Source organism: Sinocyclocheilus anshuiensis, unplaced genomic scaffold (assembly GCF_001515605.1).
Source record: "Sinocyclocheilus anshuiensis isolate Anshui unplaced genomic scaffold, SAMN03320099.WGS_v1.1 scaffold194, whole genome shotgun sequence".
Lineage (NCBI taxonomy): Eukaryota > Metazoa > Chordata > Actinopteri > Cypriniformes > Cyprinidae > Sinocyclocheilus > Sinocyclocheilus anshuiensis.
In genome coordinates, this window is record NW_015546074.1 from 2,190,047 (window position 1) to 2,204,845 (window position 14,799).

The window sequence follows — 14,799 nt, forward strand, 5'->3', positions numbered from 1 at the left end:
CCACACACACTGAAAACGTGTGTTTTGCCGTCATTCTCCAGTCGTGTGTGACGCTCGCCAACAGCAGCCTAAAGAGACTTTATTAATGTGTAAACAAAAGCACACAAGACAAAAGATTGCTGTCTTTTGTAAAGAAAGCACTAGATGTTTAGTTATGTGCCCCAGCACTGACTACCTGTTGAAGTTAAGGTTCAGCTGCAGTCGACCTGAATGGTTTGCATTGCTCTTTGCAGTACATTCCAGTTCCATAGATCAACCTGCGCTTGTGTGTGCTGAACTGTAGATATTGTATTATAGGAAATAGAAGGACAATATTTTTTATAATATAGATACTCATCTTGTGCCTTCACTTTTGCTTTTCGTAATGATGTATTGCGAATTCATATTTTGTTGCTCATCAAATTTGTAAATAAATCTTTATAAGCTTTGCTGGAGTATTGAATGAAAATGTCATGCACAAATTATCTAAAAATGATACAGACTTTAATATACAAAGCACTGTATTTTTAGATATACACTAGGAGTACATTAGCATCACTCCTTTTTTGAGGACAAAAAAAAATGTGTTTCATTACTTACAATATTAAACCACTTTTATATCTCTCTCACACACACACACACACACACACACACACACATAATTTGTATAATTAATTATTAAATGAATTGTATATACATTTAAACATTCACAAACATTTCCCCTCCAAATTCAGTAAAAATATTACTTTTACTCAGTATTACAGTATATTTTTGGTAATATAATTAAAAAATAATTACAGGAATGATACCAATGTTGTACTAAATTATTAAACATTTTATTTAATAGTTAAATTTCATACTTAAATGATTACATTTAGTAATTATTACATGTAGTACCACCAATGTTGTGTGATGTATAATATTTATTCTGCATTTATGATCATTTTTATTTATTTATTTTGGTCAAAAAGCAAACAAATAAAACACATACATTTCTGATTTTTGTTCTCGACACGTTTTTTTGAGATTCACTAGTATATATCCCACAATGCACTGCTGTGAGACCGCTCAGTTTTGGTTCATAAACGCAGTCCTTTCTCTAAACATGAATACTGACCGTTCAGCCAGTTGTAAAGACTGATTACCGTGAGGAAGATAAAGTTATACTGCTATGAAAAATCCCTCAGCCCTCTGAGTCCATGATGAAGATTTCAAAGTCCGGGTCCAGATCAGACACGAGGGCGTTGACGAAGTCCTCGATGGAGGGTCTTTTCTGCAACATGCCTGGACATGAATCAAGAGGGGCAAATTCCAGTTACATACACTCTCTCAAGCTTTAGCAGGAGGATTTCCTCCGTTCATGATTTGTCTAGATAAATGTTTTCAATATACTTTGCATTAAATAATGTTAACTTCAAAAAAGCACTAAATCTAAGCAGCATTTACACTGGCAGAGAGAGACGCAGCATCTAAAAGGGCAGAGGTTTTATCTTCCCAGTGCTACATTTTAAAATGACAATATCGTCTTCCACAAGCTGACGGATATCTACTGCTGCCCAGCTCAGTGAACACAGTGCAGCTTAAATCAGTGTGTGTCGTCCTGCTAAACTGCACACTCGATTTACAATTCCTCTCTGCTGGCGCTTTGAAGTCTGCTCATTTCCCCTTGTAGAGCTGCCAATGTAAATAGGCCCTCCTCCCTCCCCCCCTCTTTCCTGCACGGGTCACCTCTAAAAGACACACACACACACACACACACACACACACACACACACACAATAAAACACCCCCCAAAAATCTTAATCTTATCAACCCCCTTGAAAAATACCATATAAAAAATATATATAATGTGTAATGTTTAAAAAAGTTAATAATAAATTATATATATAAAAAAAAAATATATATATATAAGTAACATTTAATATAGTGAACACAGTGCAGCTTAAATCAGTGTGTGTCGTCCTGCTAAACTGCACACTCGATTTACAATTCCTCTCTGCTGGCGCTTTGAAGTCTGCTCATTTCCCCTTGTAGAGCTGCCAATGTAAATAGGCCCTCCTCCCTCCCCCCCTCTTTCCTGCACGGGTCACCTCTAAAAGACACACACACACACACACACACACACACACACACACACAGGCTGCACTAAAATCTCATGCGACTTTGACACGAAACCCTGCTATGTATGTACATCTTTCCTAACCAATAAATCATACAATGAAACTAATTTAACAAGATATAAGATATCAATATTTTCTCTGACAATGATTTGGTTGTGATTCTGTACTCAATTATGAGATGAAAATCTGAAATCTGGTCACAATCACAATATGGCTTTATTTGATTAAATTATTTTCCTCCGATTCATAATAATATATACACCGGATGTAGATTTGTACAGAGCCCTTGAAGGGACATGATAATGGAAAAAATAAGAGATGAAAGGGAAAAAAATATATATTTGAATGTTTTTGCTTTCCTACAAGAAACTCTGCATTCTCTCGCAAAGCATTTGCACTCTCTCGAAAAATTGTGCTCCCTTGAGAAAATGTTCACTTGCAAGACATTTTTATTCTTTCGCAAAAGTATTGAGAAACTCTGCATTCGCTCGCAAACGCATTTGTGTTCCCCCGAGAAACTTCCATGCTCTTGTATTATCTTTCAGAAGTATTGCATTCCCCGAGCAACTTTGCATTCTCTCGCAAAAGTATTGCGTTTTCTTGAGAATGTTTGCATTCGCTCGCAAATCATTTTCATTCTTTCGCAAAAGTAGTGTGTGCCCCTGAGAAACTTTGTGTTCTCTTGCAAAAACATTTTCATTATCTTGCAAAAGTATTGCGTTCCCGAGAAACTCTGCATTCACTCACAAATCATTTGCTTTCTCGCAAAACTATGGTGTCCCCTTGCAAGAGAAACGTTGCGTTCTCTTGCAAAACATGCGCATTATCTTGCAAAAGTATTGCGTTCCTCCAAGAAACTTTGCATTCTCGCTGAAAACATTTGCATTATCTTGCAAAAGTATTTTGTTCCTCCAAGAAACTTTGCATTACCTTGCAAAAGGACTGAAATAAATACAGTTTTGCAAGCAAACACAAAGTTGCTTGCAGGAGAGCAAAAGGTTTACGAGACAATGGAAAGCATTGAAATATAATTTTTCCTCCCATCTCACATTTTGTTTCCCGTCATCATGTCTCCTTTATGGGCTCTGCAGATTTGGAATCTGGATTTGGTGGATTTTTAAACATAAGCTGCCAAATTGCCGCCAGGTGATTTCTGACCTTCTTGACATGAGTTGGGCATGAAAGATAAGGAGAAGCTAATATTAAAACCTGCCGCTTATATAATCACCTGTCTGACTTCAACTGCCGGCATTATGTCGGTAAAAGTAAGCATTACCTCCTCCAGCTGTACACCTTACTGTACTCAGGGTTTTTTTTTAAGATGAATGCTACAGCCACAGATGCTGTTCAGAGAGCTGAAGACTATTGCTTTAATCTCTGAGTGGATCACACAAGGACTAGACGTCTCCAGCTTCAATAGCACTTTCTATAATGATGCCAATTTCCTGAGCTCACTCTCGAAGGGATTCAGACTAGAACCCAATCCACACTCACATTTTTTTCCTTTTCCAAAACCAAAAATACACAAATTAATTCAAGGCCATATCCAGTGAGAATAAAGATACCAGATAAATGTTCAGGATGAACTTTACATTTGTAATGTTAAAGAGTTGGGCTACATTACTGTTTGTTTTCATCTCTGTAATGATCTAGATCATTTAGAGCAATTAAAATGTGTCAGTGTTTGTGTGCCAAAACTATACGTTTTTAAATGTCATACAACTATTATGCTTACTAGGGTCATGTAAATGCCTTAAACTGTAAATGCTTTGTATATAGTTTTTTTAATTTTATTTTAACATTTCACCAGCTTATTTATTGTGTGCATGTGATGAGTGCTTATTTTTGTAATAGGTTATATATACACATACACACACATATATATAAAAATATATATAATGTGTAATGTTTAAAAAAGTTAATAATAAATTATATATATAAAAAAAAAATATATATATATAAGTAACATTTAATATGGAAAAAAAGCTATATATGATCAAAGGTCATATAACAAACAATCCCACTACTAAAGTTTGACCCTACCACTGAGGAATAATTCATCTTTTTTATGTGGGATCATGATTAAACGGTTGACAGGATCAAACATCTGCAAGGATGGATAGACTCACCATATTCATCAGTGCAGGTGCATTGTGTGTGTTTTATTACGAATCAAAGGGACTTTCTAGTTCAAGAAGTCCTGAACAATCCAGCTGTGTGTGCTGTATGAGGAGGCTCTCTGTGATTGGTCAGAAGAGCTCCTGACTGGGATTGGAGGATGATGAAACTAAGGACACATCAAAGTGAGACAGGCTCATCTCTCTTCAATTAATCCCTGTTTAAACGCGGTTCTTTGGCTCCTGTGCCGCGCACCACACCTTGAGCTTGTGCAGTTACGTGGGCACACAGACATGGTGGAACATGACTCAGGTAGCGCTGGTTTGGGTTTCATGTGAAACAGGACAGGATTATCAAGAGGTCAAGCGAGGACTTGACATAAAACAAATATGAAGTCTTATGCAACCGAACTGAGTTCAATGTTTCCACAGACTGAGATTCAGTGGTCCTGGTCTCTATGAACACTGCTTCAACTCAGGTTGAGCAATGTTTAAAGACTAAGAAGATAATTACAGCCTCCCTCCCAGCAGATGAAGAGATTTTCTGGTTACTCCACGGCTTTGACGTGCGCCTGCGTTTGTAACTATTTGAAACATGTCATGAGTTGAAAGCAGTAAGCTCATGATCTACCTGAAGGCTGAAATTACTTCATCACTGACTGTAATTAAAACTGGAGGTCTCAAAGTTTTGTCAAAAAAAAAAAAAAAAAGCTCAAGTTTCAAGGATTTTTTTTTTGCTGCCCTTCTACTACTGGTATTTTCAGGAAATGCTAATCCAGCATTTGTGATGTTATTTATAAGATCTGCCTTTCTTTGAGATTCATCAAAAATGTATATGAATGCAATTTTTTCCTATTAAGGAATGTTTGAAACTAAGGTGAACCTGACCCTCCTGTGATCCTCTATCTAAAACTCATGCATGTCACCATCTGTGTGCTACAGTGCTAAAACATATCCCAGCCCAGGTGCTCGAGTCAGCTATTGTTCTTTCAGTCTGTCCTTCAGCACTAAAATAGAGGTCCCTGGGAAAGCTGAGGGCCATGAAAGACGCCTCTGTGCCGCCCATGGCTGGAGAACACAGGGCTTCAGTCAGCATGGCCGTCAGTCCGTCACTTTCCTCTCTCTGCTATGCCATCTAATCCAGCCTGGACTTTTCAGCACCAGAGGCCTGGGATCCGGCCAGCTCAGAGCGAGGAGCCCGGCAGATAAAAACAGCCCAGGCTACAGACTCTCTCTAGGGTGGCTCTTGTTCCACTGCGGTCCGGCACAGAGGAGGGGGCACGGGGTGCACTGAGGAGAACCCCTCTGAACCGGAAAGTTAACAGTGAAAAATACAAGTAGCTAAGGAATCAGAAAATAAGGAAGTGAACACACTAATGTAGAAATTTCAGTGGCAGTTTTAATTATGTTCAATAACTGCATTAACAGCTAATATTAACATTTTTTTTCAATCCCAGTGCTGGGAAATTTGTCATCCAGAGAGCATCTTTTCTTACCCCAATAGTAATTATTATTGCTGTAATATAAATAGCCTCTTGGCAAATTATTGTAGGTTAATACATTTTGACATTACTGGGGCACTTTTTTTGTAATAACATGCACTGATGAATCATTCAGTATAACACCAAGAACACTCTTTAAGGGACAAAGAAATGGCAGTGACTGAACTGTCACTCATTCTCTCAGGTGCAGACTTCTCTTCTTACCTTCCACCATCAGCATGGGTTCCTTCCCTCCCCCATGAGCCAGCATCTCTCTGCGGTAACGCTCTCCGGTTTCCCTGCAACAACGTGAGCAGACAGAGGTTTACTTTACACTACCAGCATCGTTCCCACAATCCAAGCCCATAAACCCTTATGTTCCCTCTCTAACTGCCTGACATGTCCAAAACTGTCCAAACAAAAGAAAGTGCTAAAGAACAAAACCACAGCAGAGTAGTTAAGATATCCTGGTATTTTTAAAGACCCCATGAAATGAAAACAGGAGTTTTGTGGTTTTCAGTCTGTGCCTGTTAGCTTCGAGGACATCTTTATGTTAGTACACTCTTAAATCTTAGCAAAATCCACTTTTAGCAGATATGCACATTTATAATCTAAAGTTTATCTCTTCCGAGGGAATAGAAACAAATATATCAAGTAATTTAATGCGATATGGTATACAGATCTCATTCATTAGATGAATTTCATGGTTGCATGCACTATTAAAAATAAAGGTTCTTTATTGGCATCTATGGTGCCATGAAGAACCTTTAACATGGATAATGGATAAAATCTATTTTACAACCTTTATAACTCTCTGGTGTTGTGCGAGTGGTGGTCAATATTTTTTTAATGATCAAAGTTTTGTCAAAAAAAAAAAAAAAAGCTCAAGTTTCAAGGATTATGCCACTGTGCATATGAATCATGTGGCGGCTTGAGATCTGTTCAACTATGAAAACTTTGAAAAAAGATTGTTCATGTAGATATAATAATATATCTTCATGAACATTATTTATATTATTTATAACAGTTTATATCACGCAGTTCTGACTATTTTTTCTCAGAATTCTGAGTATGCATCTCGCAATTTTATGTTATGAGGATATGAATTTCTATGGAAGCATATTTTTTCTAAAAATATAAAAAAGTAACTGCAACTTTTTCATCTCGCAATTCTGAGCTTTTTCTTGCAATTTCGAGTCTGTATCTCACAGTTCTGAGCTTACAGAGTTTATAAAGCAATTCTGAGTTGTTAGAGTTTATAAAGCACGTTTTTTTCCTTCAGAATTGCAAGAGAAAATGTCCGAACTGTGAGATAAGAAGTCATAATTACTTTTTAATTTGTTTATTCTATGGCAGAAAAAAAATTTGCATATTGAATTGTGATTCATCTTGCTGTCCTTGCAAGATTTTTACATTACAAAACATAATTTAGAAGTAATAGGCTACTTTCTGTCCTGTTTTGATCCCCTCATTGAAATGCTCTGTTTGAATAGGCGACTCGGAAGTAAAGCCCACTGGTATGATTGGATAACAGTTGTGTATTTTTGACAGCCTACAGCCTTCACACTTCATAGATGGACGCTGCTGTGATTTAGGTTAAAAACGCATACATACTCAGTACCTATATCAAACGATCTGCAATAACAGATAAAGCAATAGTGACCACCTAATAAAAACAGTTATTCACACTTGTGTGGTGTGACATTACTGTCAGATCCAATATAGTCTGTACAGCATCGTCTTTTAGTTTCAATCTTTCTGAAAATCCTGCGTCGGATTGTGATTTGTTTGTAAATGATCCGCAGTAAAATGAAGTTAACAAAGGACCAAGTTCTTATTGACACGATCTGGAACTTCATTAAAAATAAAATTCACTTTTAACAGTATTTTACTGTAAAATTACATTAAATGTAATTACATTTATTCACCGAATATAGTATGGAAACTTACTGTTAACCAGTTAACAGGTTTTTACTGTAGCATTTTTACAGTCTTTTACTGTTAAAATCGCAATAATTTTTTACAGTGTAGACTAATGAGAAAGTTGAGAGTTCTGAGACTTACAGGATGTTTTTATAGTACAATGACCTCTTATGTCAAAAGATCAAGGGAATATTGATTTCTCAGTTCATGACCCCTTTAATTTATAGCTGCCTTTACACAATACTATGCGTCAACATGTTGATTCTTGTGAGCAGCTGACTGAAAACAAGACACGTACTAAGCAGCATGGCAACGATTAAGCTCCTCTCAGGCATTTATGCACAACCATAACATAAATATTAACTTAGCTAAAACATTTTTTTTTGCTGCCCTTCTACTACTGGTATTTTCAGGAAATGCTAATCCAGCATTTGTGATGTTATTTATAAGATCTGCCTTTCTTTGAGATTCATCAAAAATGTATATGAATGCAATTTTTTCCTATTAAGGAATGTTTGAAACTAAGGTGAACCTGACCCTCCTGTGATCCTCTATCTAAAACTCATGCATGTCACCATCTGTGTGCTACAGTGCTAAAACATATCCCAGCCCAGGTGCTCGAGTCAGCTATTGTTCTTTCAGTCTGTCCTTCAGCACTAAAATAGAGGTCCCTGGGAAAGCTGAGGGCCATGAAAGACGCCTCTGTGCCGCCCATGGCTGGAGAACACAGGGCTTCAGTCAGCATGGCCGTCAGTCCGTCACTTTCCTCTCTCTGCTATGCCATCTAATCCAGCCTGGACTTTTCAGCACCAGAGGCCTGGGATCCGGCCAGCTCAGAGCGAGGAGCCCGGCAGATAAAAACAGCCCAGGCTACAGACTCTCTCTAGGGTGGCTCTTGTTCCACTGCGGTCCGGCACAGAGGAGGGGGCACGGGGTGCACTGAGGAGAACCCCTCTGAACCGGAAAGTTAACAGTGAAAAATACAAGTAGCTAAGGAATCAGAAAATAAGGAAGTGAACACACTAATGTAGAAATTTCAGTGGCAGTTTTAATTATGTTCAATAACTGCATTAACAGCTAATATTAACATTTTTTTTCAATCCCAGTGCTGGGAAATTTGTCATCCAGAGAGCATCTTTTCTTACCCCAATAGTAATTATTATTGCTGTAATATAAATAGCCTCTTGGCAAATTATTGTAGGTTAATACATTTTGACATTACTGGGGCACTTTTTTTGTAATAACATGCACTGATGAATCATTCAGTATAACACCAAGAACACTCTTTAAGGGACAAAGAAATGGCAGTGACTGAACTGTCACTCATTCTCTCAGGTGCAGACTTCTCTTCTTACCTTCCACCATCAGCATGGGCTCCTTCCCTCCCCCATGAGCCAGCATCTCTCTGCGGTAACGCTCTCCAGTTTCCCTGCAACAACGTGAGCAGACAGAGGTTTACTTTACACTACCAGCATCGTTCCCACAATCCAAGCCCATAAACCCTTATGTTCCCTCTCTAACTGCCTGACATGTCCAAAACTGTCCAAACAAAAGAAAGTGCTAAAGAACAAAACCACAGCAGAGTAGTTAAGATATCCTGGTATTTTTAAAGACCCCATGAAATGAAAACAGGAGTTTTGTGGTTTTCAGTCTGTGCCTGTTAGCTTCGAGGACATCTTTATGTTAGTACACTCTTAAATCTTAGCAAAATCCACTTTTAGCAGATATGCACATTTATAATCTAAAGTTTATCTCTTCCGAGGGAATAGAAACAAATATATCAAGTAATTTAATGCGATATGGCATACAGATCTCATTCATTAGATGAATTTCATGGTTGCATGCACTATTAAAAATAAAGGTTCTTTATTGGCATCTATGGTGCCATGAAGAACCTTTAACATGGATAATGGATAAAATCTATTTTACAACCTTTATAACTCTCTGGTGTTGTGCGAGTGGTGGTCAATATTTTTTTAATGAAATGAATGTACTATAATTTAGTTTATAGTTTATAGTTTTGTATATAATATTCTGTATTTTTAGGGGACTTTATGGTTCTAAATTATATTAGTGGAATAATTATGATACATCTGTTACCTGTTAACCACTTTTTGAGCATATTTTTGAATATAAACTGTCATAAAACTTGAATGCTTTTATTAAGTTTGGTCTCTCTTTAAAGAAGACAATTGGCAGATTATTGCTGAAGTGAAAACAATGTGAAACTCAACTTAAAAAAAACAAACAAAAAAAAGTTTTTTATAAATATTTTTACAATTTTATGATATTTTCCAAAACATGTTTTACTCTAAAATAAAACTAAAGCCATACATCTAAACAAGTTGTTTTCCAAATTTGAGTTTGATAGCTCAAAAAATGAGCTTTCAGTAAGATTTTGTTTGGGTGCAGTACCAAACTTTTCTGCTAGATTACATTTGCTTTCCATTCATTTCCAATTCCGTCATTTTTGAACAGTAAAAGTGTCATTTTTATTCAGGACCATTTAACCATTTCAAATCATGTCCACTATTTTTTTTTTCTTGTGTTCAGATAGCAAGTGCCAAAACTTTTACCAAGTTTCATACCATTGACTGAACAACACCTGAGGGTTAAGAGTGTTCAAACTTTAGGGGAAAAAAAAAAACAGAAAAAACAACAAAAAAAAAAAAACAATGTAGTAGCATTACAACTAATGCATGTGTCTTTCACAAACCTGTTGAGGGGGTCTTTATAGAAACACTGCTTCCACACCATGGAGGCCACCGCACGTGACATCAGGTATGAGTAGTACTTCGCCCCATAGCCGACAAGATGACTGAACCTCAGCTGCCAGGCCTGCAGAGACAGGTGCAGGTGAACTAATCACAAGCTGCCGTAGGAATATTCCTATAACATCTCTGCAAACCCTTGCCAAGTTATTTCCTAACCTGGAAACATGCTGATGCTAACAACATTCAATTTCTCAGCTGCAACTGTGACCCAACTAAATGGAAGAGTCAAGTTATTGCCACACAATGCCTTCAGGCCCATATTCATCACTAAATATTTACATTCCCAGAGCACAAATGGTGCAAAGCCTATTCCCATGGCTACTTTACTCTGAGCTAAATGAAAGAGACTGATAATGTTTTGGGTGGATGCAAGTTGGGGAAGTATTTTGCTATTAAAACACAGGCTAGACTTGTGTCGAAAGAGCTCAGTAGTTCAAACGCATCACTGAGGGATGAAGACGTGCTTAGACACCCGCTGTTACCATTATCCCTGCAGGAAATGAACAGAGCACACTACGCTTGATATGACAGTAAATAGGGGCAACAAACCTGTTGGTATGTGATAATATCAGTTTATAGCTACAGCTAATCTAACTGGGTGTCTGGGTTCATAAAGTCAGCAAGTAAGATGGTCTGGTTTTTACTGAACGAAGAAAGACATTCTTCATCACTGTCATTACATGTGTGGTGGAGCCACTGAATGTTAAGTGGACGCCATTCGAATCTCTTTCTGTTCTGTGGCTCTCACATGCTGTCTTGACACAGCCCTGATGCTCATGCAGGATACACATACCCGAATTTGACTAAATTTAAGGCAATCTAAAACCCCCACCACCTAAAATCAAGTGACTGTCTACTGTATCTGACAAAAAAAAAAATTAAAAAAAAAAAGTGAGTATAAACATTTAGGCCTACATTTTCATATCAATGTTATTTTAATACAAAACAAACTAAAACCCTCCCCTTAAAAAGCAAAACACAACAAACCTAAAACAAACAACTGACATCCAAGTGAAAAAACAACAACATTTCAAACAGGAAACAAACAAAACAAACCAAGAAACAAACAAAACAACAAAAGAAAGAAAGAAAAACAAAAAGCAAACCAAGAAAACAAAACAAACCAATCGGAGAAACAAAACAGCACACCAAGAAACAAAGAAAACAAGACACAAACAAACCAAACCAAGAAAACAAAAAAGCAAAACCCAAAGTAACAAATCAAACCAAATTAAGAAACAAACAAACCAACCAACCAAGTAACAAACCAAACCAAACAAAATAAACAATACAAATAAACCAACAAAAACAAAATAAAAAAACAATACAATAAACAAACAATGCAAGAAAAAAAAAACAATCGAGGAAACAAAACAGCACACCAAGAAACAAACAAAACAAGAAACAAACCAAACCAAGAATCCAAACAAAAACTAACCCGTTTCACACCGCAAGAGCTTCACATCAGCGTAACTACAGCATCACTGCAGCTGCAGACTCACGAGAGTATTCACACTGCAGTGTTTGTACAGCGTCACAGCAGCGGCTCCAAAGCTACATATTTCTTTACAAAGACAACTATAAATTTGTTTTTAGAAGTTGGTCAGTTATGAACTTGGAAAGTCTTTAAAGTTTGTTAACACGGGGATTCGCATGTACAGTATATGGCAAACAACAAAAACAGCTCCAATCATGTCGTTTCAGTCATACTTTGATACAGAATGTGCTGCCTGTTTGCAAGTTTCTTTTTTTTTTTTAAATGGGTAAATTTTCTATACATATTTTTGATTCTTAATTTTCTTGTCTGTCATACTCCAATTCTTGTTAAAACACACTAGACATGCTTATTATGTGCATTTTTTTAGCACTTTTTGTGTGAAATCATATATATTTTGTCAATCAAAAGTGTGCTGTCATGGAGCATGAGCGGCGCAGCAAAAACTATTTTAGAAACAAACAAACACACAAACAAACCAAGTTACAAAACCAACAAACCATGAAAAAAAAACAATACAAGAAACAAACAAAACAAAGCTCAATGAGTCGGCTATATACAATAGAGGGCATCTGCTCTTATCACAGGGCCTGGGGCAACATTCTGTTCACGGTTCCATACCAAGTGCAAGTGACCTGACATTAGGCTTTTTTACAGTTTGCTAAATACACAATTTACATTATAATTTTGCAACCACCTGAACAAAAGAATTTTACAGATACACGTGTTATATAACTGTACTTTTGTAGTAGGTACATTATAAATGCATTGCTATCATGCTACAGGATATTAAGGACTCCGCAAAGACATCTGGCTCTAATGATTACTAAGGGACATGCTGGACTGACTGAAGTCTGTTCTGACGCAGAATGTGTGTGTTAAGTGTTCCTCTGCAAAGTTGTTGAAGAGAGCCAGGGTTGTGTAAACAGCACTATGAGAGACACACTATGGTTGGAGAAGGTGAAACTGCTTTATAATACAGAGTTAAGCCCCAGAGTATCAGTAAGACATATCCCATATGGCCCCTAATGACTTCAGTAAGCTCAAATGCACTCCTGCAGTAATGAAACATCTGAAAGCTAAACATTAGCAAAGCAGAACAGCTACTTGACTATCAACACCCGCCTAAAATCTGTATTCCGTTATGGAAATATTTTCACTGCAGATGGGTCCTGTCAGGCTGCTGGCCATCAGATAATTTCAAATGTACATTTATAAGAATTTCACATTCACAGAACTTTAGATAAGGGCCTTGAACTAACAAAAAGGACCAAATCTAACTTGGTATTACCATGCTTTTTGGACTTGCTCTTTGCATCCCGTGATAAATCTCAGCAGCCAGAGGAATGCAACTCTGTGTGTGAATGTTCCCAAATATTAGCAACAGGACAAGAACTTCCATCTGGTCCATGTTTTTAACAGCTGACATTATCTTCCAGAACACTATTAATGCCCTAGTATCAGTCGAATCAACGTCAACAGAAGTCAAACAACTGTAAATACAGCTCTCTCTGTGAATCATAATCCGTCATTGGCCGCAATCTTTTATTAGTGGTCTGGCATCACTATTATTACTCATATTAGTATGAAACTCTTGTGCCATTTGTGGCAAGACCTAAAACGATACCTCAATTTGCTTGGCTTGCTGTTGAGGATCATCCAGGTAACAACACAGTATTAAGAATCAAGCATAAGTAAACTTTTGAACGTGGTCATTTTTCTAAATTCAACTATTATTTTCTCTTGTGGACTATATGTAAACGTCTTTTATGTGAAATATCTTATTCAGGTCAGTACTAAATAAAAAATAACATGCATTTTGTACGATCCCTTAAAATAATGAACATTTTGCAGATACTGTAAAGTGTATATAAAATGTTGATCACAATATTAAGAAGCACAACTGTAGTCAACATTAATAAAAATAAGAAAATGTTTCTTGAGCACCAAATCGGTGTATCAGAATGATTTCTGAAGGATCATGTGACACTGAAGACTGGAGTAATGATGCTAAAAATTCAGCTTTGCATTACAGGAATAAATTACATTTCAAAATATATTAAAATAGAAAACAGTTATTTTAAATTGCAAAATTATTTCACAATATTATAGTTTTACAGATTTTTTTTATGAAATAAATGCAACCTTGGTGAGCATAAGAGACATATTATAAAAACATTAAAAAAAAAATACTGACCCCAAACTTTTGAAGGTTAGTGTAGATTGGAAGGAGGGATCAATAAAAATGTTCCCATGTGCGTCATGAAAAAACTGTCTGGTTTTATATCTTTACTGCAACAAAATGATGTGTCAAAAGAGCTGTCATTCTTCAATAGAGTGACATGCGGAGGGTTTTACAGCCAGGAACGAAAGACACACGCATACTATTAGCTGTGTTCCCGTGAGAGGCAGTAATAACGGATAAAAAGTGGGGAGCTGGGTGATTTAGAGCAGTGTTTCCCAACCGGGGTGCCGCGGCACGAGAGCAGGGGTGCCGTGTAAAAAAATCATTTTTTAATATTTTTTAATTGCTAAAATGTTCAAAAAAGCATCTATTATATAATATCCATTTCTGATGTCGCCAATAATTAGATTAGATAAGCACCGAAATTCCGGCTGCCGAAAATTAGTTTCACTTTCACGTGGTGTGACGCTCTGCGTATTATCCCGCTCTATGTGTGCGCTCCGCTCAGTCGCTCCACTCGTATACCGTTCATGCGAATCGGAACAGCAAAGTCCACTCAAAAATTGAGCCGACAGGAAACATCGATGTAGTACAGTATTGTTTCTGTGTTACTGTGTTGTAACATGGTGTGGTGTATGGGCATCTCTGATAACGCTGCCCTCTCATTCATTGATCTGCTAACCGCTATGTTATGCTCACGTGTTCTGATAATAATAGCTTTCTAG

The 14,799-nt window shown here is 37.0% G+C and overlaps 1 protein-coding gene across 3 annotated transcripts in view; it reads right to left on the bottom strand.

Annotated features, from left to right (window-relative positions):
• Nucleotides 1-847: 847 nt before the first annotated feature.
• Nucleotides 848-14,799, bottom strand: part of mipepa (mitochondrial intermediate peptidase a) — a 23,412-nt gene continuing 9,460 nt past the window's right edge. The window contains exons 16-18 of one of the 3 annotated variants that reach the window (XM_016501242.1): nt 10,337-10,458; nt 5,923-5,996; nt 848-1,263 (exon numbers count right to left, since the gene is read on the bottom strand). In XM_016501242.1, the coding sequence (XP_016356728.1) occupies nt 1,163-1,263; nt 5,923-5,996; nt 10,337-10,458 (297 nt within the window). In that variant the 3' untranslated portion in view covers nt 848-1,162. Of the gene's footprint in view, nt 1,264-5,922; nt 5,997-8,975; nt 9,050-10,336; nt 10,459-14,799 lie in introns of all 3 variants that reach the window. The other 2 variants (XM_016501241.1, XM_016501240.1) reach the window with 2 other exon arrangements.